At 41.8% G+C, this 27,455-nt stretch overlaps 1 protein-coding gene and 1 pseudogene across 4 annotated transcripts in view; both read right to left on the bottom strand.

Moving 5' to 3' along the window:
• Positions 1–2,665: 2,665 nt before the first annotated feature.
• MYO3A (myosin IIIA) overlaps positions 2,666–27,455 on the bottom strand; it is a 239,162-nt gene continuing 214,372 nt past the window's right edge. For 2 of the 4 annotated variants that reach the window (XM_053225411.1, XM_027073670.2), the window contains 4 exons: positions 15,874–15,980; positions 7,859–7,899; positions 6,358–6,501; positions 2,666–3,323 (listed from right to left, as the gene is read on the bottom strand). In XM_053225411.1, the coding sequence (XP_053081386.1) occupies positions 3,206–3,323; positions 6,358–6,501; positions 7,859–7,899; positions 15,874–15,980 (410 nt within the window). In that variant the 3' untranslated portion in view covers positions 2,666–3,205. Of the gene's footprint in view, positions 3,324–6,357; positions 6,502–7,858; positions 7,900–15,873; positions 15,981–27,455 lie in introns of those variants that run through there. The other 2 variants (XM_027073673.2, XM_027073674.2) reach the window with 2 other exon arrangements.
• On the bottom strand, positions 10,177–15,865 carry LOC113603624 (protein ARV1-like; annotated as a pseudogene).

The following is a 27,455-nucleotide window of genomic DNA, read 5'->3' as shown; positions in this document are numbered from 1 at the left end:
TGTTCATAAGCCCTTATTTCTCTGACTTCGTGAGTCAAGTTATTAAAGCTGCTGCCGAAGCAGAGACTCATCCTCAGTCTTGGCTCCCTCCCCTCGACCCTCACTTAAGGGCGTCGTGGGGCCCAAGGTAGCCGCATACAAGCCCAAATCCTGTGTCCCCGGACACGCGGGGGCCTGGTAAATTATTTCCATGAAGCTTTGTCTTCTTCTCACGTGCCCGAGCCGGGAGGAGTAGTAGGATCTTCACCGCGGCCTCGGAGCGGTGTCTGGGAAGGGCGCTGGCCAGGTCCTGCGGTAGGCTTGGCGCAAAGCCCTAGGTGTTGAGAAGCCTGAATCGGGCTGCCAGTGCTTGGTGGGCGTGAACCCAGGCCTCAGTCTGGCCCCTCCGTCCGGCACCCTTGGCTTCAGTGGACCCAGGTAACAACGCCAGGGTGTAAAGCCTTCCTGGTTCGGCCGTATGCGCACGGGCAGGGAAGCTCCGCAGCTCTCGCTCCAGCAGCGCAGATGCGGGTCGGAGAGACTAGTTCTTTGTTTAAATTCACACCAAATCCTGCTAATGTTTTGCTTCAACCCACCAGCCTGGGGTTGCAGAACTATTCTGCTATGGATAAGTGGTCGAAAACATAAAGATTCTTTAAAACAAGAGTTCAAAACACAAATCTTCAAGGAAGAAACGGATTAAAATACAAGGCGGGTAGAAACCACAACACCTGGATTTAACTTTTTTTTTTTTTTTAACGGGACTTAAAATCCTGCTGTTTAAACTCAATTAAATCCCGCAGCTCTGGAGTACTTTGAATCTAATGGTGGTATTTACATTTTTTTATTTAACACACCCTACTTCAAATGCACTCAGGGATCTGATTTGTCTTTCCTTAACGTGGTCCCTCCCTAGACGGCAATTTGCTTCATAAAGACTTTCATTTCGCATAGGAGCCCACTCCCCCCACTCTTCGGTTTGGCGTTGGAGATAACAAAAGAGCTCGGGGAGGTAATAATTACAGTCATTAGTTCACAAAGGAGGCAGCCACCGAATGGGAAGGGGAGGCAGCCAGCGTTCAGGGGAAAAGCTTTCGAAGCCTCTTCCTCAAATAGGGGGTGGGTTGGGGTGGGGGTGGGGGGATAAACCCAGGCTCCAGAGGATACCCTCCCGGGCAGGTTTCCTCGGTTGACCTATTTCTTGTCCGTGGTTTACCCAGAGATCGCATTGCAGGCCTACCAGTGAAGAATGTCCGGTACAATTTTCCCCTTGTGTCTTCCCAGTGCCTAAATGTCGAAGGACAGAAAGAAAAAAAGAAAAAAAGGAAAAAGAAAGAAAGAAAGAAAGAAAGAAAGAAAGAAAAGGAGATGTAAAAAAAGGGAGAAAGAAAAAGAGAAAACAAAGAAACACAAAAGGAAAGGAGAAATAAAAACACTGAAACCTTTCACTAAGCGTTTCCCATTCCTTTAATCTCACTTAAAAAGTGGGTGGGGAGTTTAGGGAGGGAGCCTACTGCCTCCCAATCCAGAACCTAAGGGCCGGACTGCCAGGGCTCTGGTCTGCACAGGCCACTTCAAAAGCTTTAAGAAGGGGCTTGCCTGGTAGCGACGCGGAGCTCAGCTTTGCCCCGCAAGGGCCTCGTGGTGGTAGGTGGTAGGTGCATGGGTAGGTTGCGGCGGAGGGACTCGATTCACCTCGGGGTCCAGAATCCCTCTCTCCCCCTCGGCCGGGGTCCAGAAGCCCTCTCTCCCCCTCGGCCGTATACAGTGCCCCGCGGCGCTGGTTTCACCGGTGCCTGAGCTAGGCCCAGCCTGCAGCAAGTCACAAACCAGCCGTCGGTCTGCAGGGCTGAGCCCCAGCGGAGGCCGCAAGGAGAACCCGGGGAAGGTGCAGGGCCTACAGCGCCCTTGAACTCTGAGCTCGATCCGGCCACTGTGGGAGGTTTCGCCTCTCGGGGGTCTCCTCTGTAAAATGAAGAGGTTGTAGGAGCATCTCTGGGGGACCTTTCGGCGTCAACATTTTTGGTTGGAGAGTACTTAACTTCTGATGAGCAAGCGGCTAACGAACGTCCACCCGTCCTCACTCAATCCAGTCTTCTGGCTTACGGGCCCCGCACGCGAGGGACACCAGCAAGAGGAACAAGCCCTATCCCAGCCAGAACCCTCCTCCCAGTTCAGTCGTCCGTGAAATCACCTCGTCATCCTTCCGCGCGCTCTTCAGACCCCGTGGACAACGGAGGGTGTCAGTTCCATAGAAGGGCTCAACCCAGGTTCTAAACCAAGACGCCATCAACTGAGAAAAACCTCTCTGCCTACCCATTGCCCATCCCTCTTACATACGCCAAAATTTGGCGCCGAGATTGCCCCAAATCTTCAGACTAGAAGAACCTAAAAAGCCCAACAGTTAGCTCAGTGGTGGGACCAAAGGTGTGTGTGTGCGCGCGCGCGCGCGCAGTGTGTGTGTGTGGGGGGGTTTGGGGATTTGTCTGCAGGTCACGTTTGCGCCGCAAGACTCAGGTTTTTAACTTAGTATGTTTGTTTGGGATGTCTGGAGGCGATGATTGTTCGCTGGAGGAGACAGAAGGCACCGTCACTTCCTTGCCTGGGCACCTGCACCCGCACAGGTGGACAGCAGGAGTCTAGCCCTAAAGGGGAATATGGCGTACCAGCCCCGAAAGCCACGGACTTTCCAAGGCACTTCCTTTATTTAATAACCTCGATAACCAAGGGAAGGGAAAGCGCGAGTTTGAGAAGGAGTTCATCTTCAAAGCTTCCCCCACCCTCGCCTCTTCTGCCACCGGGCTTTGTTGTACTCGCCCCTCCAGGGTCCCGCAGGCCTGGGAGAGCGGTTTCCAAGGAAAAAGAAATCTTTGAAGTCTTCCAAAATGAGAGAGGAGGGATCGGCGAGAGCTCAGGCGCAGTCGGGTCCACAGGAGTCTCAAATGGGTGAACAAAGAGATACATTGGGGCCAGGGATAGGGATGCCCCGGCTGGCGGGCTGGTGGGAGTGCAGGGTGCTGGAGTGCCGAGACGCGGCATCCAAGGCTCTCACTTCTCCTCCTTCGGTGAGGCTGGCCCTGACACTCGAGAGGCGAGCGCAGCGGGCAGCCCCTGCCATGGTCAGGGCCGGGGCATCAGCGCCTGGTCGTGCCAGCGCCCGGGCTTTGGCTCCTGCAACCCCGCAGTGTCGCGCACATTCCCACCGCGGTGGCCTCCACCAGCCGGGCTACACCCGCTGCACGAGGCGCTGCCGCTGGGAGGTCTTGCGCAGGAGCCTCCTGTAGTCGTAGGGATTGGTTGCGGGCCCATTTTCCTCCAGCCCCTGGTTCTCTTCCGCCCAGCACCTGCAGTGAGACCCGGGGCCCGAAAGTCAGCGGCGCCAGAGCGCAGCGCAGCCCCGCCCATCCCGTTAGGCGGTTCTATTCCTCCCACTCCCCCCAACTACAGGCATTTAAGAAGGGCACATTCAAAACATCAGGAGAAAGGCCAAACGCAGCTGCATAATTTTCTCAGCAGATTTTCAATTTTCCCCAAGCAGACGGGGGGTGGGGGGTGGGGGGGGGGGAGGGTGACTGTGTTTGGATGACAGCTAAGTAAGGTGTCAGAAGGTGCAGTTGAGACAGGCGAGCTTCCTTTGGTTTGAAGTAACTCACAACCAATAAATAAATATTTTAGTACCTTAATTTTTAACCCATTTTATTCAAACAGGAAAATTCGAAGTGCCCAAATAGACAACCATCATTTCTCATCTTAAAACCACTCAAATGTTTCTCTCCAACACTCCTTCCAAATCTGATCAACCAGTTAGCTGTGGGTCCTGTCGGCTCTCTCAGTGAGGCTGTTGGGCCACCTTTCCCGAAGGTAGAGTTGGGAAACCCCACCCACTTTACCTCTAGATTCTATAACTTGCCTGGAGAAGAAGGGTGCTCCCTATGCAGCCACATAGGTGCATTCATTTACTTATGTGGCACCTACTAAGTATTAGCCATTAGTGTAGGCTAAAGGTGAACAAAAACCCTCATTCCCATGGAGTTTAATCTAGTGTGGGAGAGGGCTATAGACAACCTTAATATGCCAGGTGGTGGCAGGTGCTATGTAGACAAGGCAGGCTAATGAGGAAAAACTGATGGTGTGTGTGTATGTGTGTACATACGTGCATGTGTGTGTGTGTGTGTGTGTGTGTGTGTGTATACACAAGGTTACCTTGTTTATCTTTGTTAGATCTTTACTTTCTCTCTAGAGTCAAGCTCTTTGGTGACAGAGATTACATCACATGCACACTGTGTCCACCTCTTCCTCGAGCACCCGGCACAGGGCTTTGCACGGGGAGGCAATACAGGGTAGTGGTGAAAATCATGGACTTTCAACTCAAAAAGGCCTGTGTTCAAATTCTGGCCCCCTCACTTTTTATCTAGGTGACTTTGCAGTCATTAAACTTTTGAGACTTAGCCTTGTCGTCTATATAACGGGGCAATGAGAGTGACTGCCTCACAAGGTTGCCATAAGGATGAAGTCAGTGCCCGGCACAATGGCCAGCCCGAAGGAAGCATTCAGCCAACACTAGCTTGTAGCATCCTCATTCTGGTGAATTCCAACTTCACATCCACAGGCACCGCTGGAACGCCAGAAGCTCAGGGATATGATATTTTTCCAGCAGATGTGTGTCTGTGGTTGGGGGAAGGCAGAGAATATACTAGAGAGGAGACAGGCTGGCTTGTTAAAATGGGAAGCAGGTAAGTCAGTGACAAACCTTGGGTTTTAATTCACTGACTCAATGTGGAACCTGGGGCAAGTCATTTAATCTTGCTGGGCACTCGGTAGTCTCCTATGTAGGACCCTGTGATTAGACTAGAGCATCTCTAAGTTCTGGCAATATGTTACAGTTCTTGATCTCAAGATGGAAGAAAGACATTTTCTTTGGAGACAAGGGTCAGAAATCAAGTAGATTCTGGAAAAGCAAATAAAGATGAAAAAGGCCACCATCTCCGGAGCCTCTCCCCTGTGGCAGATCTGATGTTGAGTGCTTCACATACATAATTTCACTTAACCTCTATTACAACGTGGTGAGGCAGTTTTTAGTGAATCCTTTCCTAGATGTGGAAACAAGCTTAGAGAGGTCTGGTAATGTGAGCAAGGTCACTCGTCTACCAAGTGGCAGAATCAGGATCCAAATCTAAGACTCTCTGACTCTAAAGCACCAGGTCGCACTGCGAAAGAGACGGTGAGGGGTCTGAGTGCCCTGGGCTGACAGGACGTTCGCTCAGGATTTTGGCAAGACAGCTTTTCGTTGCCTGTCCTTATTCTGGTTTCTCTCTCACATACAATGTTTGAATTTTACTATGTGCCTTCACTTTCAAAACTTCACAAAGAATTTTTTCAGGGAAAACATTTGCAAAGTAGTAAGTGAGCAAAAATGGTTTGAGATACTTAATGTCAAGCAAAGTTAATGGCAAACTGAGAAATCAAATCCAAAATATATACTTCTCTGTGAATCTTTCTTCCAGATACTTTTTGGTCTGACATTGCGGATTCTGAGAACATATACAGCATAACTGAGAAACCAGTAAGTGTTTAAAATTCCATTGGTTAGAACTTAAACACAAATTTTGACTTGTTGCCTGTTGCTTGTAATTAGTATGGCCATGTAATTTATCATCCGAAGTGAGGCACTTTTATTTTTTATTTACTTTTTTAAATGTTTATTTATTTTGAGAGAGACTAAGAGAGAACGAGGAGGGGCAGAGAGAGAGAGAGAGGGAGAGAGAGAATCCCAAGCAGACTCCCTGTTGTTAGCACAGAGCCTATTATGGGGCTTGATCCCATGAACCGTGAGTTCATTGACCTAAGCTGACATCAATAGCCAGCTGCTCAACCGACTGAGCCACCCAGGGGCTCCCAAAGTGAGGTACTTTTAAAAGGGGGCTGCCATTGGGGCACCTGGGTGGCTCAGCCGGTTGAGCGTCTGACTCTTGATTTTGGTTCAGGTCATGATGAGATTGAGCCCCACGTTGGGCTCCATGTTGGGTGTGGCGCCTGCGTAAGATTCTCTCTCTCCCTCTCCCTCTGCCCCTCCCCTGCTTATGTTCTCTCTCTCCCTCTCTCTCAAAAATTAATAAAATAAAATAAAGTAAAAGGGAGTGCTACTAACAGTAACACCAAGAAAACAGGTATAAAACTGGGTTGTCTGAATACCTGACCATAATCCTTACGAGTTTACTTTAAGATAACATATCAATCTTTTTTAAAACATATCAATCTTAAGAGGCAACATTCAGTGAGAATATTTTGTTATAGTCCAAAGACAGAATGGCAGTGCTTTATAAATGGAACTGTGAGTAACACAGGGAACATGCTGTACCTTAGTAGGTAGCGTATTACCTTTCATCAGCATTAAAACATCGATGCTGGTGTTCTCTCTCTTGTCTTCGTTCTCTTAAGCTAGGGTTATGTTCCTTTGGTCCAGAACGACTAGGCAAAAATTCCTTATAATAGAAATCTTCCAAATCTAATAATTTCCCCTGACTGTAAATGAACACATAAACACATCATAGCTTCAGTCTACTTTTCTACTCAAACTTATAGGATATTGTTCTTTTCTTTTATTTAGTATAATTTAGAAGTAACAATTCATGTCAATAGAAACAAGAGAAGTCTTGAAATGCACAAAGACAGTATATACCATAAATTAAAAAAGAAGAAAAAAACCCTCATCTCTCACCTTTAAGAGAGCATTTTCCTGGTTTCATCTCATTCAACTTGGTACAAAATTAGTAGTTACTAGACAGGAGTGATTACAAAGTTCCAGTTTGGCCAGTCTAGGAGAGGGTTCATAACTGGCCCTTGGGCCACTCTGAGAAAACCTTACCTTTATGTACCAACACATAGCATTTTCCAATTTTCTCAGGCATCAGTTAAGTACATGGATGTACACAATGTTTCATGACCTTACCTTACTTCCTTCACAGGTAACCTTCTGTCCTTTCCTTACCATTGGCCTTTAGTGGGTTAATTTCTGGGCTAAATTTTAATTCCTACACATGACATACACACAGAGGTGTGTCCGTGACCATTTTAATTCCTGGATTTACTCACATTAGTTCTGTGATGCTCAGTACCTGTGGTCTGATGGGACTTCATATGAGGTAAACAGATATAGGTCTAGAAAACTACCAAGTGTTACAGTGTTTCTGGGGAAAAGTGTTTTTCAAGTTACAGATACCAATTTACAAATGAGCTTTCAGAATGCCACCGATACATAAGTCAGGAGTTCAGTGTCCACTCATCTTAGTAGAAGAACCCTCAGTTGTTATTAGCACACTCTGGAAGTCAGTTAATTGAAATAGTGTTATAATGTTAAATTAGTAAAGTATTGGTGGGCTGAAATGTTATAGGAAATGGAGACTAGTGTGAATCTAAGTTGTCACACCCGCAGGTGACACAAACCTTATTTCCTGACAAATCCATAAACATTACAAGGAATGAGATTTAGCATGTGTTTTGAGAACAGAAAGCAAAGGGGTTTGGGGAAAGAAAGTTCACGGACATGGGTGTGTTCCAATTTCCTGATCAAAACCAAGAAATGGACCAAGAAAAGCAAATTCTGAATTGGGACAGTACAATTCATTCACAAACTATTTGAGTTCTTAATCTATGCCTCATACTGTGCTAGCTCAATATATTTCCAATAGGTGACATCTTCTAAATTATATATAAACCACATATTCATCATATAAATGTATGAGAGCATGCTACTTTCCGAATCTACACATATGAAATAGGTGATTTTTAAAAAAATAGATGATTTTCAGTCATAATTTGAACACATGGATTTATATTTTGGTTTGATAAGATGACACTGAAATCTAGAAGTAATAATTACCTATCTTTCCTTGGTCTTCGTTTTTCTTCTTGGATTGACTTCTAAAAGGAATAGAAAAAAGTTAAAAATCAGTATATTATGATTAATGTAACTGATATAATTACTATATTAATATATAAATACATTTGTTCTTATAAAGCCAATTTGGAAATAAGCAAATGGACACAATGTTTTAAAAATCTAATGAAATATAATTCACTCAAATTTTATTAATTATGTATTTGTGATTATGTTTTTACCGGATTGCAAATAATCTTTGCATTCCATGCCGAAAAGAGCTTACCACACAGTGACCAGTATACACAAGATTACCTAAGGTCCATCTACCTATAAATGGGAAAAATTATGTCAGAATTCCTGGAAAACCCATCTCTCCATCACAAATGCGCTGTGCTTTAGGCAAGCTGATTAGGTGGCTTTGACATCTTGCTTATACGTCATCTTTGTCTGCTGGCAAAGCAGGTGGGTGGACAGTGAAGGCAGGTGCAATAGTCCACAAAAGAATGGAAGTGTGACTTACCAAGAGCCCATTTATGGTATAAAAGTAACAGACTAGAGGATACATATGTTCATTTGTAAAATGTTTTCACGGTTGAGAATTTATGTATCAAGGCAGAAATTAGAATATGTAGGTCTAGATTTAATTAGATACCTTTTAATCAGTACTTCAGTCTGAACACTAACAAAATGGTACCTTACATACAAAGCAATATCACCTTTTATACTGTAACATTAGTAATGCGTTTCACTGTCAGCTGCCTCAAGATATTTGAGCTCACCTATTACATGTTGCAAGAGCATATATGTCGTTTAGGCTGAGAGAACAAACAGGACACTCACCTTGAACAAGCTGAAGATACTGTAAGTGTGGAAACCCTAATGCAGATATCAAGTTGGCTGGCACCATAATAAAAATGGCAAGATAATAAAAATGGCAGCTGATAATGGTTTGTAAATATTGAGGGTTTTTTCCAGTATTTTTTAGGCACATTCATTTTTTTCTCATGATTTAGCATTTGTAATACACTAAAATGTTGGATAAATCAAACAGTTCATGTTTCACTTATTCTTATTGGTTGGTATTTTAGTGGGTGGACGAGGTAGAAGGAATGCTTAAATGCATCAAGTCTGGGAGTGGACCATTCAAGAAGTAACCATGTTAAGGGGCAGGACATCAATTACATTCATGCCCTCCTTCCCATTTCCTATTACATTCCTGATCCAATGCCTTGGGCTGGGAGGTGCATACAAATAATTATATTACCACCATAGATACAATGGACCCCAGCAGTCTAGTCAATGATCCCTGGAACCCAGGTAGTATTTGTTGTGGTTGTTGTTGTTTTAATATGACAGAGGTCCTTCCTCCTTGATCTGTTATCTGAAAAAAAAAATGTCTCTTGTTCTCAGTAACAATTTTCTATAATCCAAAGTTATGCTTAAATGATTGGCACTATGTTGAGTGACAGAGGTCCCCTTTATACCACCACAAATCAAATAACGTTCTGCCTTTGAACTTGCAAGCTGGTAAGGACCATTTTTTATTCTGGACCAGCATTTCCCTCTGGGAAATGGTGTATATAATTTGGTTCCCAGTTACAGGAATTCTTAGAAGAGGAAATACAGTCTGGTCTTCTGCTTTATTTCACTCTTGCCTGTGCTAGAATATTCCAATGAAATATAATTCATTAATATATCTTCCCCAAAATTATTTAAGGTGGTTTATCATGGAAGCAATTACACAACTAAGGTGATAAAGTAGAAGTTGTAAATGAGGAACAAAGAGGTCAAGAGCGTGTTAGGATGGGGCCTTACATTTGTCTTAGTGTCCTGGCAGCTGGTGCCAAAAGGGAGGCACGAAACTGTACCCTCAAGGGAGAGGACTGAATACTAATTTTACCACCTGGGACTTTATATTAGTGGCGTTTATTGCTAAGACAAACAATGTTTTCAGTTATAGTTTTTTTAAAATTTATTTTTATTTATTTATTTCGAGAGAGACAGAGACAGCGTGAGCAGGAGAGGGGCCGAGAGACAGGGAGAGAGAGAGAATCCCAAGCAGGCTCCATACTGTCAGTGTAGAGCCCGATGTAGGGCTCGAGCCCATGAAACCATGAGCTGAAACCAAGAGTCAGACGCTTAACGACTGAACCACCCAGGCACCCCTCGATTGTAGTTTTGAAATTATAAATCACTGACTTGAAATTTGAAATGAAAATAGAGAAGTAAATATCCTGTCAGTTTCTTATAGAACTGAAGAAGAGAGAGAGAGAGAAGGGGTACAAGGAGAAGATATTCTGGGGAGGGTATTTCTTGAGGAGGACTTTGGAAGTCAGAGGTCTTCGCCCGCTGGACTCTGAAGAACCTGTTTCTCAGCTACACGACAGCCCCTCCCCCCCACTTGACGCAAAGAAATACGTTTATGACAGAACTTTAAAATTCACATCCGTATATCACTCGGTGATCAAAAAGAATGAAATCTTGCCATTTGCAACATGGATGGAACTAGAGTGTATTATGCTAAGCGAAACAAGTCAGAGAAAAATAAATATCATATGATTTCACTCATATGTGGAATTTGAGAAAACAGAGGAACAAAGGGGAAATGAAGGAAAATAAGATAAAAAGAGAGAAGGAAGCAAATCATAAGAGACTTTTAAATATAGAGAACAAATTGAGGGTTGGTGGAGGGGAGGTGGGTAGGGGCTGGGCTAAATGAGTGATGGGCATTAAGGAGGGCACTTGCTGGGATGAGCACTGGGTATTGTGTGTAAGTGATGAATCATTGAACTCTACTCCTGAAATCATTATTAAGCTGTATGTTAACTAACTTGGACTTAAATAAAATTAAAAAATAAAAAATAAAAAAAGGAAGAAATAGAGTAAAATAAAATTCATATTTGCTACATTCTGGTGGATACAATCTTACATTCCTTTTGGAAAAACACTAACACTTTATTTACTTAGGGGGACTCACAAGGATGAAGAAAGTAGCCAAAACACAGAAGGAAAAAAACTCCACACTGGAGCGGCCCAATTACCTACCCCTACTACCTATCAGTTTCGGAAAGGTCCTGGAGAAAAGAGTAAAACCAGAAGGACCTTTGATGGGACTGTGTTTAGTTACTCATTTTGTGAGGGAACTGTTGGCCCCGAGTCACTTTTTGTGATGGCTGCACAGCTCTGCGAGCTGGAGCAGGCACCGAGGGCGAGGGCGGAAACAACAGGGCGTGTGTGCTCCGCCCAGGTCCTCCGGGCATGCTTCTTAGGCTCAGCTCATCCTGGTTTTGGACACAAGGATAGCAACATCTGCTAGATATAAGAGATTAAGAGCATCAACTGTCAGAAGAGTGCTGGTGTTGATTTAAGGCAGAAAATGAAGCAGGGCCAGGAGAATGCAGAGAGATGGGGTGCTACCTCATAAATCTAAATAAATCCAAATGTTTTTGCTCCGTACATTGGCCTTGGGTCATCAAGAAAAGGTTTAACATGTGTAGTATAATAGAAATTTATTTCTATTTCTAAATTTCTAGGTTTCTGAAATAGAAATAATTTTAGAAAGAGTTTCATGAATGCCATTTGAATTTACAGAAAGTGGGTTTTTTTTTTGAAACATAGATCTTTTCATGTGCACGTTATGAATTCATGTTCCTTCTTCGATTCAAATGCTTACCTGAAGTTGTGTATAAATATAAATCTTCACTTGTTGCATACCTCATTCCCTACAGCAACATTCCCTGTGTCCTTGTGTATCTGTATGTGGTTTGGCTGTTTCTTACATGGTTGGTGGGGGTTGGGTGAGGTGTAGCAGTTTTAGGGGTTTTCAATGCCATAACCATTGCTTTCTTTTTCAGGAAGTGTACCCAAATCTTTGCTTCATTTTGTTCAACAGAAATGAGGAGCCTGGTTTGGATTTTAGGTCTTCTCTATTTTGGATGCAGTTGGTCATGCGACAGATAATAAAGAATACAAGTCTTCAAGTCTGGAGATTTATAGATGGCACGATCACTTCCTACACATCCATGGTGCTTTCCACCAGTAAGCCGCTCAGGATGGCCAAGGGGAGCTTTCATTTGATATTCAGGGTCAGTCTAACTGCCTGAAAATTTAATATTAGGACAAATATTTTAATGAGTCTGAGGCACAGGAGTGTGTGGTTATGTTCCCAAATGACGGCTGCAATCAGCAAGAGTTTTCCATTGCTAGATGATAATCGTGCTTTCAGCAGCAACACGAAAATGAAGTTGGGTTTATTTGTTTTTTCACTGTCATCAGTTGGTCGTTGTACCCACAGGAAAGTAAAGATGCCAATAAAAAAGGCAATTTGTTCTAGTGAAACAATTGCAAACATTCTATGGAAATCCCGCTCCACGATGGAGTCGTCAGGATCAGTGTTCTGGTCTGAGTCCTGAAGCGGCCACCGCCTCAGGTACACTTCATAAAGCAAACAAAATATGCAGAGTTTCCCAGGTGTGTTTATTTTAGTCCTGAAAAGAATTCATCTGTAGGTCTGGACTTTGCATAAAATGGCATTAGTCAAGATGATAACAGGATCGTACTCAATACATTTGCCTACAGGTGTCTGGTAGGATTCGCAGATGGCTATCTTCAGCACTCCGTGGTTATGGTCTCGGCACTACTCCTTGACCTCTTGGTTGCATTCAGTGCTCCTGTACTGGCAGGAGGCTGCGGCTGCAGGAGGAGTGGGCACCACCCCATCCATGTTCCCCTTGCCCGCCGCCACCCTTTCTGTGTTCTTGCCTGGCCATAGCCCACTCTGCCCACTGGTGCCCATTTCCATGCAACTACAGCCCAGCTAAAATTATAGACAGTGTTTTGATGGTTCAAGGGCATGGGCCCTATCACAGCTACAGATCGCACTATGACCCAAATTTGGATAAGGGCCAGATAAATAGGAATGCATGGTGTGCTGTCATTTATACTAATCTTCTGGTTTTCCATGTTTTATTTTTCACTGAAGCCACAGATTTCAAGACTCATGGCTATAAACAGAATTCCAGTCACTAGTAATTTGAGATCTATCAAACCCTTTATATTCATTTAAAAAAAGAATAGTACAAAAGTGAAGTAAACTTCTTGAGGGCAGGGACTCATTTGTGTGGCTCAGAATCTGCTGCATGATTCTCACCGAAAGGGTGGTTGTTAGCAATGGACATTTCACCTTATCTCAAGCTCTTATAAATTCTCATATCGAGGATGGCGTCTGTTGTTGAAGCCCTCATGGTCAATTGTCATTTGAGATGTAGTTAATAAAGGTCACTGAGCATCATTTGCCACTTATATTCAGGGTTAATAGGGAATGTCTAGTAATTTCTAATCTTGTTCTCTGCTCTTCTCTCTATTTAACTACATAAACGATGTCAGGCTATCTACTTCCTTCTGGGGGAGGGCAGTGTAGAAAAAAATCTGTAATCAAAATTTTTATCAAGTAACAGCCCAATGCAGCTATCTGGAATTTTCACTTCCTTAATTTACTTCTAATTGTATTTTACTCAAATTTCATTGCATTCATTTGTGCCACGAATACTTATTGCATGCATACTATGTGGCAGGCTAAATGTAAGGGCAAACTCCTTGACCTCACGGAAACCACATCAATCACTCTTTGGTGGGATACAGCATGGTGACAGGGAAGTATGGGCCACTTAGGAAGGACACAGGAAAAGCTCCTTTGGGATTTGGGAGTATTAGGAAGGCTTCCTGAAGAAAAAGACATGTAGGCTGGGACGTTTTGTCCCCAGAAAGTGAGAATAGAAAAAGAAGTGGGTTTTAGTCTGAGGACAGAGCATGTTCAGGGACAAATGCCTATGGACAACGTGAAGAACAGGTACAGGCTAACAGGAGGGAATGGCTGTAGTGGAGAGTAAGGAGGGGTGAATGAGTATAAGGAGGTACAGGAAGGTAAAGGAAAGGTAAGCAAGGCCCTGATATTGCCCAGCCCCTCTACCACAGGACACTAGGAAGTGATTACAAGGTTTTCCATCAGAGGGGTGGCATGATCAGACGTTAATTTCAAGAACACAACTCTAGCTACCATGTGAAAGATGCATGAATGAGAAGGGGAGCAAAACAAGACAACAGTAAGAGGAGGGATGCAGAAATATCAAGTAGAAATGCTGGCCTGAGGAGGCTGTGGGCTGAGGATGTGGAGAAGAACAGAAATTCAAGAGATATGAGAGTAGATTCTTGGATATGCTAGATGAGAAAGGGGAGGAGTCAGGATAATATTCCGATTACTAGTTTATAAAAAGTCAATCATTCATTCACAGAGACCATGTGCGGCACATTTATAGTTATATGAAACGTTCAGAATAGGCAAATCTAACAGAGACATAAGGTAGATTAGTGGTTACTTGTGGCTGGAGGGTGTGGGTGGGAATGACTGCTAATGGGCATGGGGTTTCTTTTTAGGGTGATGACAATGTTCTAAACTTGATTGTGGTGATGGTTGTACATCCCTGAATATAAGACAACCACTTAGTTGTCTATTTTAGATAAGTGAATTGTATAGCATGTGACATATCTCAATAAAGCTGTGTGTGTCTGTGTGTGTGCGTGCACGCATGCACATGCAGATGGACAGATGCCTATGTGCACCCATGTAGAGGATGTAAAACAAACATTAGCCAGTTTGACATTTGAGTGTGGAGCTAGAGAGAGAGATATAGCCAGACATAGACTCAGGAATCAGTAGAACTGAGGTCATGAGATTGTCCAAAGGTAAAGAGAGGGGAAGAGAGCCCAAGATTGAACTCTAGGCAACACCAAGGTGGAGAGGAGCCTTCCAAAGACAATGGGGAGAAACCACCAGAGAGAAGGGAAGAGGAGGAGACCGTTTGACTTAGAAAGCAAGTGGGAGCTCCATCTTCTGCCCAGGAGCTGGGAAACTTAATTCCAATTGCTGGGAAACATTCTCTGGGTGCAGTGGGGCACGGAGAACCGGTGCTCTCTCTCTGTGGCAGTGGGAGTGGAAAAGTGAGTAAGTATTGCAGAAGGAAGGACCAGCAGGTGCAAAGGACTGAGGGGCATGAGAGAAAGGCACTCGCTGGCAGGGTTTTAGCAGTTAACTGTGGCTAAGTGGACATGGGGAGCCTGGAGAGGGGGCTGAAGAGTAGTCCTGGGTCCAAGGAGGAGGTCCTCCACAGCATATGGACTTTGCGCTGAAGGAACTGCCAAGCTATTAGAGGGATCATCAAGGGAGGAGTGCAATCACAAGACGGTTTAGAGAAACATTTTGATAGGGGCTGAAGAAGCTGAGCTTGGAAGCCTGAAATATTCTAGGTGGGGGATAATGATGGTCTAACGTAGAGTGCTGCCTATGAGGTCAGAGGCAGGGCATGAATAGGAGTGAGCCTTGGTCGGTAGAAGCCATACTTTAGAGCAACAGATTGGATGTCAGGAATGAGAGAGAGTGAAAGATCCAGGATGACTCCCATGTTCTTGGTTTGGGTCACCAATGGATGATGGTGGCATTTGCAGAGAGCAGGAACAGGAGAGGAAGGGCAGACTGGCAGGGGTGGGACCAGTGAGGCCTCATGTTACAGGGAGTGAGCAGGAGTTGAGTAGTCAGAAGACCTCGGTGTAGCTAAAGACCCCAATAGCTATGGAGTGCCTACCTGGGTAGTCCCGACCAGTGAGATGGGGACACCACCTTAAGGGCTATTCATAGGATTAGATGTCACAGTGTATATGAACACCTCTAGTGCTAGAATTTAAATGGTGCTCAAGTAAACGTCTCTTTCTTCCTCTTTTCCTTTCTTCTTCTTTCCCTAAAACTTGCCTTTTGACCCAAAGTCCCCCTCTGCAGAGCTCCTGTTCTGATGCACTTCTCTTTCTGGGTTGGTATTTGCATCTCAGCTCAATTAACAGGCCAGCAGAGAAGACTACTGGAGGACAGGGGGTTTACAGGACTGTAGGAGAGGCCTGGACCATGTGCAAGAGGGGCTTTAGTGGCTGCAATGGCTCCCATCTGATGGTAAGAGTGAGCCACTTACATGTAGTAGATAATAGTATGTGGAGTCCTCAGGGTTATTTAATGTTTTGGGTTTCCGGGGCCGTCTTGGGGGCCTCAATATTTTTGGCTCTTCTTCTTTAGAGATACCTACAAGAAAGGTGATCATAAACAAGTATTCAATTACAAAGACTGTTATCAAGCAAGTTTTCCTTTTGGGGTAAATAAGAAATTACTTACACACAACTGGGGCTCAAGCTGGGAGAAAGAGGAAATACCTTTGCACCCCCAACCAACCCTTATCATATTTCTTACCCTGTGTTCCTTCTGATTGTCTGGTGGTCTGGGGCTTTGAGAGGTAAGGGAAAGGAAAAAAGGGGAAGAAAAGAAATGCATGCCTTGGTAGTATGGAATAGTGTGCAGCAGTTCAGAGGATGAAGGGGAGAGGAGTCAGAGCTGCCAGAAAAATCTTTAAAAAGGAGTATTATTGCCGGGGCGCCTGGGTGGCTCAGTTGGTTAAGCGTCCGACTTCGGCTCAGGTCATGATCTCACAGTCCGTGAGTTCGAGCCCCATGTCAGGCTCTGTGCTGACAGCTCAGAGCCTGGAGCCCCTTTCAGATTCTGTGTCTCCCTCTCTCTCTGCCCCTCCCCTGTTCATGCTCTGTCTCAAAAATAAATAAACGTTAAAAAAATTTAAAAAAGGAGTATTATGCCAATTATTTAAAGAAGAGTTAATACCTATTTTTCTTAAACTATTCCAAAAATTAGAAAAGGAAGGAAAACCTCCAAATTCATTCTATGAGGCCAGCATTACCCTGATACCCAAACTAGATAAAGACATCACAAATGAAAAGAACTACAGGCCAATTATCTCTGATGAACACAGATGTAAAAATCCTCAACAAAATACTATCAGACTGAATCCAACAATACAGTAAAAAAATAATTCACCACGATCAACTGGGATTTATTCCTGGGCTGTAAGCGTGGTTCAATATTCACAAATCAATCGCTGCGATACGTCACATCAATAAAAGCAAGTATAAGAACCATATAATGATTTCAATAGATGCAGAAAGAGCATTTGACCAAGTACAGCATCGATTCATGATAAAAACTCTCAACTAAGTAGGTTTAGAGGGAGCATATTCTTAATGTAACAATGGTCACATATAAAAAATCCACAGCTAATATCATCCTCAATGGGGAAAAAGTGAGCTTTTCCTCTAAGATCAGGAACAAGACAAGGATGTCCATTCTCACCACTGCTGTTCAACATAGTACTGCAAGTCCTAGCCACAGCAACCAGACAACAAAAAGAAATAAAAGGCATCCAAACTGGCAAAAGAGAAGTAAAACTTTCACTACTTCCAGATGACAGGATACTCTCTGTACAAAACCTGAAAGACTCACCAAAAAAATGCTAGAACTGATAAACGAATTCAGTAAAGTTTCAGGATACAAATCAATGTACAGAAATCTGTTGCATTTCTGTACACCAATGATGAAGCAGCAGAAAGAGAAATTAATAGAAATCAATCCCATTTACGATTGCACTAAAACTAATAAGATACCTAGGGATAAACCTAAACAAAGAGGTAAAAGACTTGTACTTTGAAAATTATAAAACAGTGATGAAAGAAACTGAGGAGAACACACAAAAAATGGAAAGACATTCCATGCTCATGGATTAGAAGAACAAATATTGTTAAAATGTGTACTATCGAAAGCAATCTACACATTTAATTCAATCTCTATCAAAATACCAATAGAATTTTTCACAGACCTAGAACAAATAATCCTAAAACTTGTATGGAACTACAAAAGACCCTGAATAGTCAAAGCAACCTTGAAAAAGAAAAGCAAAGTCAGAGGCATCACAATTATAGACTTCAAGTTATCTTACAAAGCTGTAGTAATCAAAACAGTATGGTACTGGCACAAAACCAGACACATAGATCAATGGAACCCAGAATTATAGGGTCATTTAATCTTTGACAAAGCAGGAAAGAGTACTCAATGGGAAAAAGATGGGAGAAGATATTTGCAAGTGACATATCTGATAAAGAGTTAGTATCCAAAATATATCTAAAACTCAACACCCCACAAATGAATAATCCAATTAAAAATGGGCAGAAGACATGAATAGACATTTTCCCTAAGAAGACATGCAGACGGCCAACAGACACACGAAAAGATGCTCAACATCACTTACCATCGGGGAAATGCAAATCAAAACTACAATGAGATATCACCTCATACCTATCAGAATGGCTAAAATCAACAACACAAGAAACAGCAGGTGTTAATGAGCATGTGGGGAAAGGAGAAAAGAGAAAGGAGAACTTTCTTGCCCCGTTGGTGACAATGCAAACTGGTGTAGCTGCTCTGGAAAACAGTATAGCGTTCCCTCAGGAAGTTACAAATAGAACTACCCTACCATCCAGCAATTGCACTACTGGGTATTTACTGAAAGAATGCAAAAATACAAATTCAAAGGGACACATGCGCCCCCTGATGCTTATAGCAGCATTATTTACAATAACCAGATTATGGAAACAACCAAGTGTACATTGATAGACAAATGGATAAAGATATCTTTCTATATCTATATCTAGATAGGTATAGATTTAATTGACTACTACTCAGCCATAAAAAGGAATGAAATCTTGCCATTTGCAATAATATGAGTGGAACTAGAGAGTATTATGCTAAGCAAAATAAGTCATTCAGAGAAAGACAAATACCATATTATTTCACTTACATTGGAGTTTAAGAAACAAAACAAATGATAAAAGGAAAAAAGAGAGAGAGAGAGAAAGGCAAACCAAGAAATGGATTCTTAACTATACAGAACAAACTGATGGTTACCAGAGGGGAGGGTGGGAGGGGTGAAATAGGTGATGGGGATTAAGAAGTGCACTTGTGATGAGCACCAGGTGCTGTATAGAAGTGTTGAATCACTATATTGTACCCCTGAAATTAATAGTACGCTGTATGGCAACTAACAGGAATTTAAATAAAAACTTTAAAAAAGGGCATTATACCAATAGAATCTTGCTGTGATTCCCCCAACCACCAGCCTTACACAGTGACCCATCCGTCTAAGCACTGCACATTCTCCACTTCAAGGACCATCTCCTATGTTACGCCCAAACAAGAATACAGCTCATTTTCAGGCTTGACTCCCTTATAAATGTAGAACCTCAAACTATTCGAATTTTCAGACCTAACTTTAAAAACCTTTACCAAGAAAGAATAAAGTTTGTTGTCTTTTTCTACTCTGTCAGTATAGCCAAATTCTCAAAGCTGTAGCAACATCATCAGGGCTTCTGACGATCTGTATACTTGGCTTCACATTTATAGAGCTAATGAGCCTCTCCTGAAGTATTTCTGTCTGTTTTGACCACTGCATCCCCTGATTGCACTTGTGCAGAAATGTCCGTTCAATGGATATGTCAGAATCAGGGTGGGAGTAGAGTATGGGTGCTTATTGGAGAATGACTTATATTCAACATACACCTGAGCATACATTTCTTAGCTGGACTTAAAGGCAGTTATAGATCATTATGTCGTATAATACAGGGGCAGGAATGATTCCTAATCTAGATGTAGAAACACAGAGAAACTGAATTTCTCCAAACTATGCTAACCAAATCAAGTCAAACAGAATCAAATCAATGAATATCTATGCTATGTGTTAACAACCGTGACTGGTAGTGCCGATCAGTTTTAACCGGGATAGAGACTCACACAGATGTCTACCTTCCTAGTCTCATGCCCAGTGTACTAGGTGAACCTACAGCATTCATATTCTCACATAATCCAGCTCATTCATTTCAAGATCTATGGGAAATTGCTGGATGACACAGATCAGCTAGCTGTGAGTATTTCAGAGAGGTGTAATGCATGGAGCAATCAGAGAAACATGAAATGTTACATATGACAACCAGACGTTCCTGTTCTCTTTCAAATAAGACAAAACAACATGAAATCTTTGTTAATGAGACCATGCTAATAGAGATTAGTAATAGACTAGAAGAGTGAAACCATTCTCCAACCAAACTCTGCACGTTATTTCTGCATCACCTTCTGTTCTCTCTTTCCCTTCTTCTTCACAGAAATAGACAGAGGAGGTGGAGGGAATCCAAATATCTGAGCCCTGTCTGATCCTGTCCTAGACTGTCCCAGGCACAAGGAAAGACAGTAAAAACTGGATTCTTGCCACCACTTCAAGTGATGGTCTTTTAATTTTTTTCTTTCTCTTTGCTAATCATCTCTCTCAGTGCTGATTAAAAAGCTTCCATGGCTCTAGCAAAGTCTTACCATTTTAAAATGTATTGGTGATATCCACTTATATTATTCATTTGAGTCTGAATGGCAAAAAACATAAAAATATAGTATGGAGTTATTATGTTTTTAGAAGCATGAAACTGATCTGTGACTACATTTTAACTTGACTTTAATGTTATTTAGAGTCCGAATTGAAATATCAGAGGATTACTATTGTAACAGAAATTAATCAAACTGAAGGTGGCAAAGAATCTGAATAAGTGCCAGGGGAGTGGAAAACAAAACAGATTCTGGGAATAAACAGAGTCTTGCTCTTAGCTCCATTGTCTCACCAAATGTTCCCCATTCAATCTGATTTCTATTACCAAAACTATTGAAACTGCCTTCTAGAAAGTCAAGGGTGACCACTCTATTGACAAATACAAAGGCCCTTTATCTGTCCCTCTATGGCTGACTTCTTCATCATTTAACATTATTGACCATCCCTGGCCTTCGTGGCTGAGGATGAGGTTTCTGAAGAGGACACCCCTTCTCTTATTTACCACTGTATTCCTGGCACATGAGGAAGTGCTCAACAGATAGGTCCTTAAGAAAATTTTGCTGGATGAGTAACTAATCGCTTTGCCTCCTAGACTGAATCGCTCCCCTCTTTGTTTCTTGAATTTCCCACAGGGTACTCAATACTGATGACTGTCTGATACCCAGCTCATGTTGGGTGTTCTCACCCTGTCAGAGCTCCTGCCCCAATTTCTCATCTCCTATTCGGTACTTCCATCCCAAACTCTCAGGCTCAAATGAACCGGTGGTCACTTTTCTTCTCCATCTAGGATTCTGTATCCCACAAGCTTAATGGCCTGGCACCATTGTTTCTGCAGCTCTCCCCCCAACCCCAGCAAACACTGATACCACCTTTGCCTTATCCCTCTTGTTCCTTTCCTATAAACAGACCATCATCAATCGACTTCTGTCATTTTTTGGATACATTTTTTGACATGTCTAATATTCACCCACAATTTCTTCTTGTCTACCATTGCTACCACTCTGGGCTAAGCTTCTCATTTAATAATTGTGGCAGAGTCTTAATCTGTTCTCCTTGCTTCATCTCACAAATGAAGACCAGACTTCTCTTCCTTAAATATCATGTTAATTACGAAGTTTCATTTCCCAGAGATTTATGATGCTTTTTTTGCTTCTTTGATTAAGGCTAAACTTCTCCTAAATCCAGATTACTTACAATCTCAGCAGTTCCGATTTTATCACCCGCTTCTCCCCAGCACGAACTATCTCCTCTGGTCGACTTACCTCACTGGAACCTGACACACCATGTTTATAGCTATCACTCTGCTTATTTTAATCTTCTCATAGAAAAGCTTTCCACAGCCTCACTGAAATCTGAAGTATGCTTCCAGTGCCTGTCTCCAGTGCTAGCTCTTCCAAGAAGCTCTCACCTACCGTCCAGTGATTCCCCCTCTCAGGGAATACCAATAGTACTTACAGGCTGTATAGATCATTTGGAATGCCCCCTCAAAATTCATATGTTGAAGACGTAACCCCCAGTACTTCAGAGTATGGCTGTATTTAGAGAAAAGGTCTCTGAAGGGATGTGACAAGGGTGGGCCCTAATCCAATATGACCGCGTCCTTGTAAGAGGAGGTTACGACACAGACTCACAACAGAAGGAAGACCATGTAAGATATGGAGAAGACAGCCATCCAGAAACCAATGAGAGTGGCCTCAGAAGAAACCAACCTTGCCAACACATTGATCTTGGATTTCTTGTCTCCAGAACTATGAGGAAATAAATTTGTTGTTTAAGCCACCCAGTCTGTGGAATGCTGCTATGCAGCCCTAAGCAAAACATAAAATATCACTATTTTTACCTGTGGTTTTTTCTTTCTTTTTTTTTTTTTATAGTGGGGCCATAGGTTTTTGGGTGGTGGAGATCATGACTTAGGTTTTGATGTCTTCCTGCCTTTCATGGTTGTCCTGCAAGTGGTAGGTATTTGGAGATGCTAAGAGGTTAGATGGATTCCATTCTACCTTATTAGAGACACAGTGGAAATTGAATTTTGTTAACTGGGTCACCATTGACACTGTTCAGAAAAATAATTCCTGATGCTTTAAAGACAAGTGCAAATAGGGGAGTGAAGAAAACTCTGGAAAGAGAACCCAGAGGGCTTCAGGAATAATCCAGGGGTACAAATGTCTTAACTAAAATTCAGAAGTCATTAAAAAGTAGACATATTTGGCTATGAAAAATAGATAAAAGCGTTAATATGTCAACAAAGTCAGAAGACACATGATAGATTTGGAAAACTATATTTACAACACAGATGAGAAATCAAGGGATGGTATTTCTAATACATGAAAGTGCTACAAAATGACTACGAAAATACAGACCAACAGAAAAAAGGGCAAAAGAAACAGGAAATACAGGATGAACAAATCCAAAAAGACAGTAAGTACTAGTAGACAAGGAAATAGAAATTAAAATAATGATAACGTATCATTTTACTTCAGGTACATTAGCAAAGATTAAAAAGAACGAGAACAGTACCGAACCAGATGTCAGAAAAAGTATGTTCTCACAAAGTGTTGGAAGAAATGTCAACTGTTAGGGCCTTTTGGGAAAGCAGTTTATCAGAACCAAACATACCTTTCAACTCAAGAATCCTACCCGGAAACTTACCCACAAAACCAAAATCCTGGCATACAAGGACATTTTCAGAGATGTAACATTTCTCACAGTGGCAAAAAGCTGAAACAAAGTGAATCTCTAACAATAGAGCAAACCTTATGTAAAGCATGTTATCCAACACATGCAATGTTATATTGCCAGTAATGAATTATAGCTCTTCCGGCTGATGTGCAGGGATTCCTGCTAAGGAATTGGAGAAAAGCAAGATGTATAAGTATTTCTATTATGATCCTATTTATATAAAAACATTGCATGTGTATGTGTGTGTAAATACATGTATATAGATCTGCAAAAGCTATGAAAGAATACATGCTTTATAATAAAGGTTCCCTTGAGGGGGAAGTAATGTGGGCTAGGGAGAGAGAAAAGGGGGAAGGAAACAGAAAAAAAAACCTTTTAGTTTTTTTACACTTCATTTATGTAAAATTATAACTATGCACATGGGTGTGTGTATATTATCGAGATAAAAAATGTCAAAATGAGTTGAATTTTCAGAATTTTTGTTTAATTCTTATACCTTGCAGTATCTGCTCTAATGTTAGTTCATTGACTTTTTTTCCTTCACCAGGATAATCTGAAGGAGAGGGCTGAATGTTCTTAAAAAGGTGTCTCACTTAAGATATTGCCATGCAAAGTGGGTAGCCAGTAAGTGAAAATTATTGATGAGTGTGTTCAACAGGGTCTGATTGAATTCAAATTAAATTTCCCCAGAATGTTTTGTATTTTTGAAGAGCAAACTTCCCATGAGCTTATCAGCATACAAATATTCCAGAAAGGCAAGCTGATTTTGCCCTCTAAATTTTTGTTCTTTTAGGGGGAGTACAAACACTGTCTGCTAACGTCATTCTAACCCCTTAATTACAAAAGTGACATAAACATTTGTAATCCCAAATTAGCAGCAGCATATCAATATTGGCAGTAGCAAAATTAGGTTTGTGACTCTTTTGTGTGATGTGCATGATAAATATTAGCTTGTAAAGGTTATTGCTATATTAAATAGCCAGAAGGTAAAGTATTTATTTGTATTATAGTTCTGTTAATAATTTAGGTGTTTTAGTTCACAGGGAATGCACATTTCTTTGAATAAGGAAAGGACAAACAGCTCAACATTTTTCATTTGGAAGAAAGCATAAAACTCATTGGTAATATTTGCTTTAGAAAGCTGTATCTCAGTATTATTCTTATTTTAATGATAATTAACTATTTTACTTAAGTATGCATTCAGAGTATAATCTGTGTAAGTGTCATGTCTAAATCAGATATTAGCAGAACAGAAATGCCCTTATATGGTATTGTAGTTTCTGCTTTAAGAAGTCAAGTTTTTAGGGTTTTTTTTTTGTAAATTTCCACATACTGCTGACAGTCTGTGAACTTTAAGCAATATATATTTTATATTTATATTTATATTTATATTTATATTTATATAGTTGACCTACAGGAAATCTTAAAAGGGAGGAATATTCATTGCTGAATGTTAAGGGCAGGATTCACACAGTCAGGGTTGCAACTTGCCTTCCAGAAGCTTCTGTTTCTGCCTTTCCTCTCATTTGACCTTTGGCCAGTCTAGCCAGTATGGAAGAGACTGGATACAGGTTTTGAACTTGTGTGCCAGTTCAGTTCCATACTGCTCCTCTCTGCCTTGCACTGCTCGTGCTCTGAGCTCCTGGAGCCACTTTCATGTCTCATGGTTACCCTGCATTTGGCTGCTTGCTTTGCTCTATGGTCTATCTGTGTTCTCTGGAGTCTACCTGAGGTGAAGGGTTGTAAGATAGGTGCTTCTCCTACTCTGAGTTGTCCTTAACACTTTCGGGATGCCTTACCATTCACTGGATCTGACTCACAGGCTTCCTCTGACCTTCTCAATAGGCAGCTATGGGCCCCTGTCCCCATATGGGACTGCTCAAGCCATTCCTTTGGCTCCTTCTCTACCAACCAAACACTGATGCCCTAGAGGCAACTTACACCTGTACTTGTTCTGTAGGTCATGGGCTTTTAAGCTTTTTGCCACTCTTTGATTTGGGCATATTGCACAAATATCCAGAACCTTTAAAACTGAGCCTTTACTTTTTATTTTTTTAAATTTATTTTTATTTTTTTAAATTTATTTTTATTTTTTTAATATATGAAATTTATTGTCAAATTGGTTTCCATACAACACCCAGTGCTCATCCCAAAAGATACCCTCTTCAATGCCCATCACCTACCCTCCCCTCCCTCCCACCCCCCATCAACCTTCAGTTTGTTCTCAGTTTTTAAGAGTCTCTTATACTTTGGCTCTCTCCCACTCTAACCTCTCTCTTTTTTTTTTTTCCTTCCCCTCTCCCATGGGTTCCTGTCAAGTTTCTCAGGATCCACATAAGAGTGAAAACATATGGTATCTGTCTTTCTCTGTATGGCTTATTTCACTTAGCATCACACTCTCCAGTTCCATCCATGTTGCTACAAAGGGCCATATTTCATTCTTTCTCATTGCCATGTAGTACTCCATTGTGTATATAAACCACAATTTCTTTATCCATTCATCAGTTGAGCCTTTACTTCTAAATTATACTTCTAGGTTTAGGTAAGGTGCTGCCCCCAGCCTGTCCCTCGTGTCTCTTTTAGTTATGCTACAGGAGAAACAGAGGAGAATTAAGTAGCTCTGTTTGTAGGTGGACCAAGGTACATGCCCTCTAGATTACCATTTGTCTCCCGGACACAATCACTACATATCTGCTGTGTAGTGCTGGCATGTTTGTTGGGCTGAGGTCTTGGACTAGTCCTCAAAGACCAGTTTGTTCTAGTTACCAGGCTGGTTATGTTCTTACTCCCAGCCATCTTGCATACTCATGCACCGTCATCAAACCAGAGTGCCCTGACAGAGGCAAATGAGAGTACACACAGTGGTGCTGAGGGAGTCTTGAGAGTGCCTTCTTTGTTAGGGATGGTGAACTGTCATGCTGAACTGGCAGCATGTGTCCTGTGTTTGGCCACAGGACTATGGAGATGGTCAGACACCAAAATATACACTTCCTTGCCTGGAGAAGGGCATTGGAGGCCCCCTAATGACATTTTGGTTATTTTTCAAGATCATATTGATCTTAATCCATCTGAAAAATACTTAAGTATATAGCCTGAGGTGAAACCTATGTTAATTTTCCGCAAGAGAGCCACATTTGAGAAAATTATTCATTGTTTGTAGTCACTTTCTCAGATTGGCCTTTTGAAAGCAGAATAGAAGGACATTATCTGATTTTAAACAGGCAACCTTTAGTTGCCTTCTGCTCCTACTTTATAACACACACTAGGTGGTTCCTATGAAGGTGAGGGGAAATACACTATTTTTAATATCATTATTCCTTACTGGAGCATGTCAAGGAAGCAAGGAGCATGGCTGGAGGAAATGTCAAGCAAGCTTTCAGCGACTCAAGACAGCCTGGGAACAAAGATGACATACCTGGAGGTGATGTTCTCGTCTTACCGCACGTGGCTGTGGAAGCTCTGTACCAGGCTGCAGTCACATTATTCAGATTCCTAATTTTATACAGAACTGGACTCTGAAGGTCGAAGTCAATGAAAGATGGAGAGGGCCCACTCTACCCGCGGTTGCTTACTCAGCCAGTCCACTCAGCTTTTCTAGAGCTTTTCACGTAGGTGCTCTTGTCAATGAACCACCTCACACGGTGGGAGATTAAGCTGATTATTTACAGTGTTCAAATTCCAGTTCTGTAATATTTCATCCTGTAGTTGGATTAGCTAGCAGTTTTCCAAGGTTGTTCTTTGAGAAATGAATTTTTGGGACTGTTAATATTCCATCTATGAATGTGTCATTACTTATTAATAATTTTCTTATGGCCTCATTTTATTTTTTGCCATGTACATAAATTTTTCTTTTTCAGTTCTGATTATTTCCTTAGGCTGTAAGTCCTAATAAGTGGGTTTACTGGGTCAATGATACAAACTATTTCCATTTTTTTGTGTTGCCAAATCACTTTACATGAAACCTGGACTCTGCGGTCTTACCATTAGTGTTTGAGAATAGTTACATTGGCACATTCTCATCACTGTTAAATGTTTTTTCATCCTTGACATTTTGAGGAGTAAAAATAGTAATTTTGTTGTAATTTGTATTTTTATTTCTAGGGTAGTCATCTATAGGTTTAGGTGGCATTTGCATTTGTTCTTCTATAAATAAATCAATGTCTTGTGCCCAATTTTCCATTGGGGGGTGTTAACGTTTTTCCTAATTATTTGTAAGAGCCTTTCGTGCATTACACATGCTAACCCTTTTCCATTTGTTCTAAGGTTTTTATCCAGTTTGTATTTAGTTAACTTCTAATGCTTTCTAATCTCTGGAAGGTTTAAATGTTTACGCAGTCCAAAGCTATCACATCTTTTCTCTGTAATTCCTTTTATTACTTCTTATGTTTTATCCTTTCCTAAGAAGAGATTGTGAAACCATCATCTGGTTGCTTTTGGTTTATTTCTTATAATGAAATCATTAATATACGTGGGAAATATTTGGGTGTTCAGCTTAATGTAAGATTATCTTATTTCTTCTCTCCAAATTAGAAAACAATTAAGCATTATTCATCTATTTCTTATTGTTTTGGTTTTTGTGGCAGGTTTTTATAGATACTAGGGTCAATTGTAGG

The sequence above is a fragment of the Acinonyx jubatus genome, chromosome B4 (assembly GCF_027475565.1).
Source record: "Acinonyx jubatus isolate Ajub_Pintada_27869175 chromosome B4, VMU_Ajub_asm_v1.0, whole genome shotgun sequence".
NCBI lineage: Eukaryota > Metazoa > Chordata > Mammalia > Carnivora > Felidae > Acinonyx > Acinonyx jubatus.
This window is presented reverse-complemented; position numbering and strand designations above follow the sequence as displayed.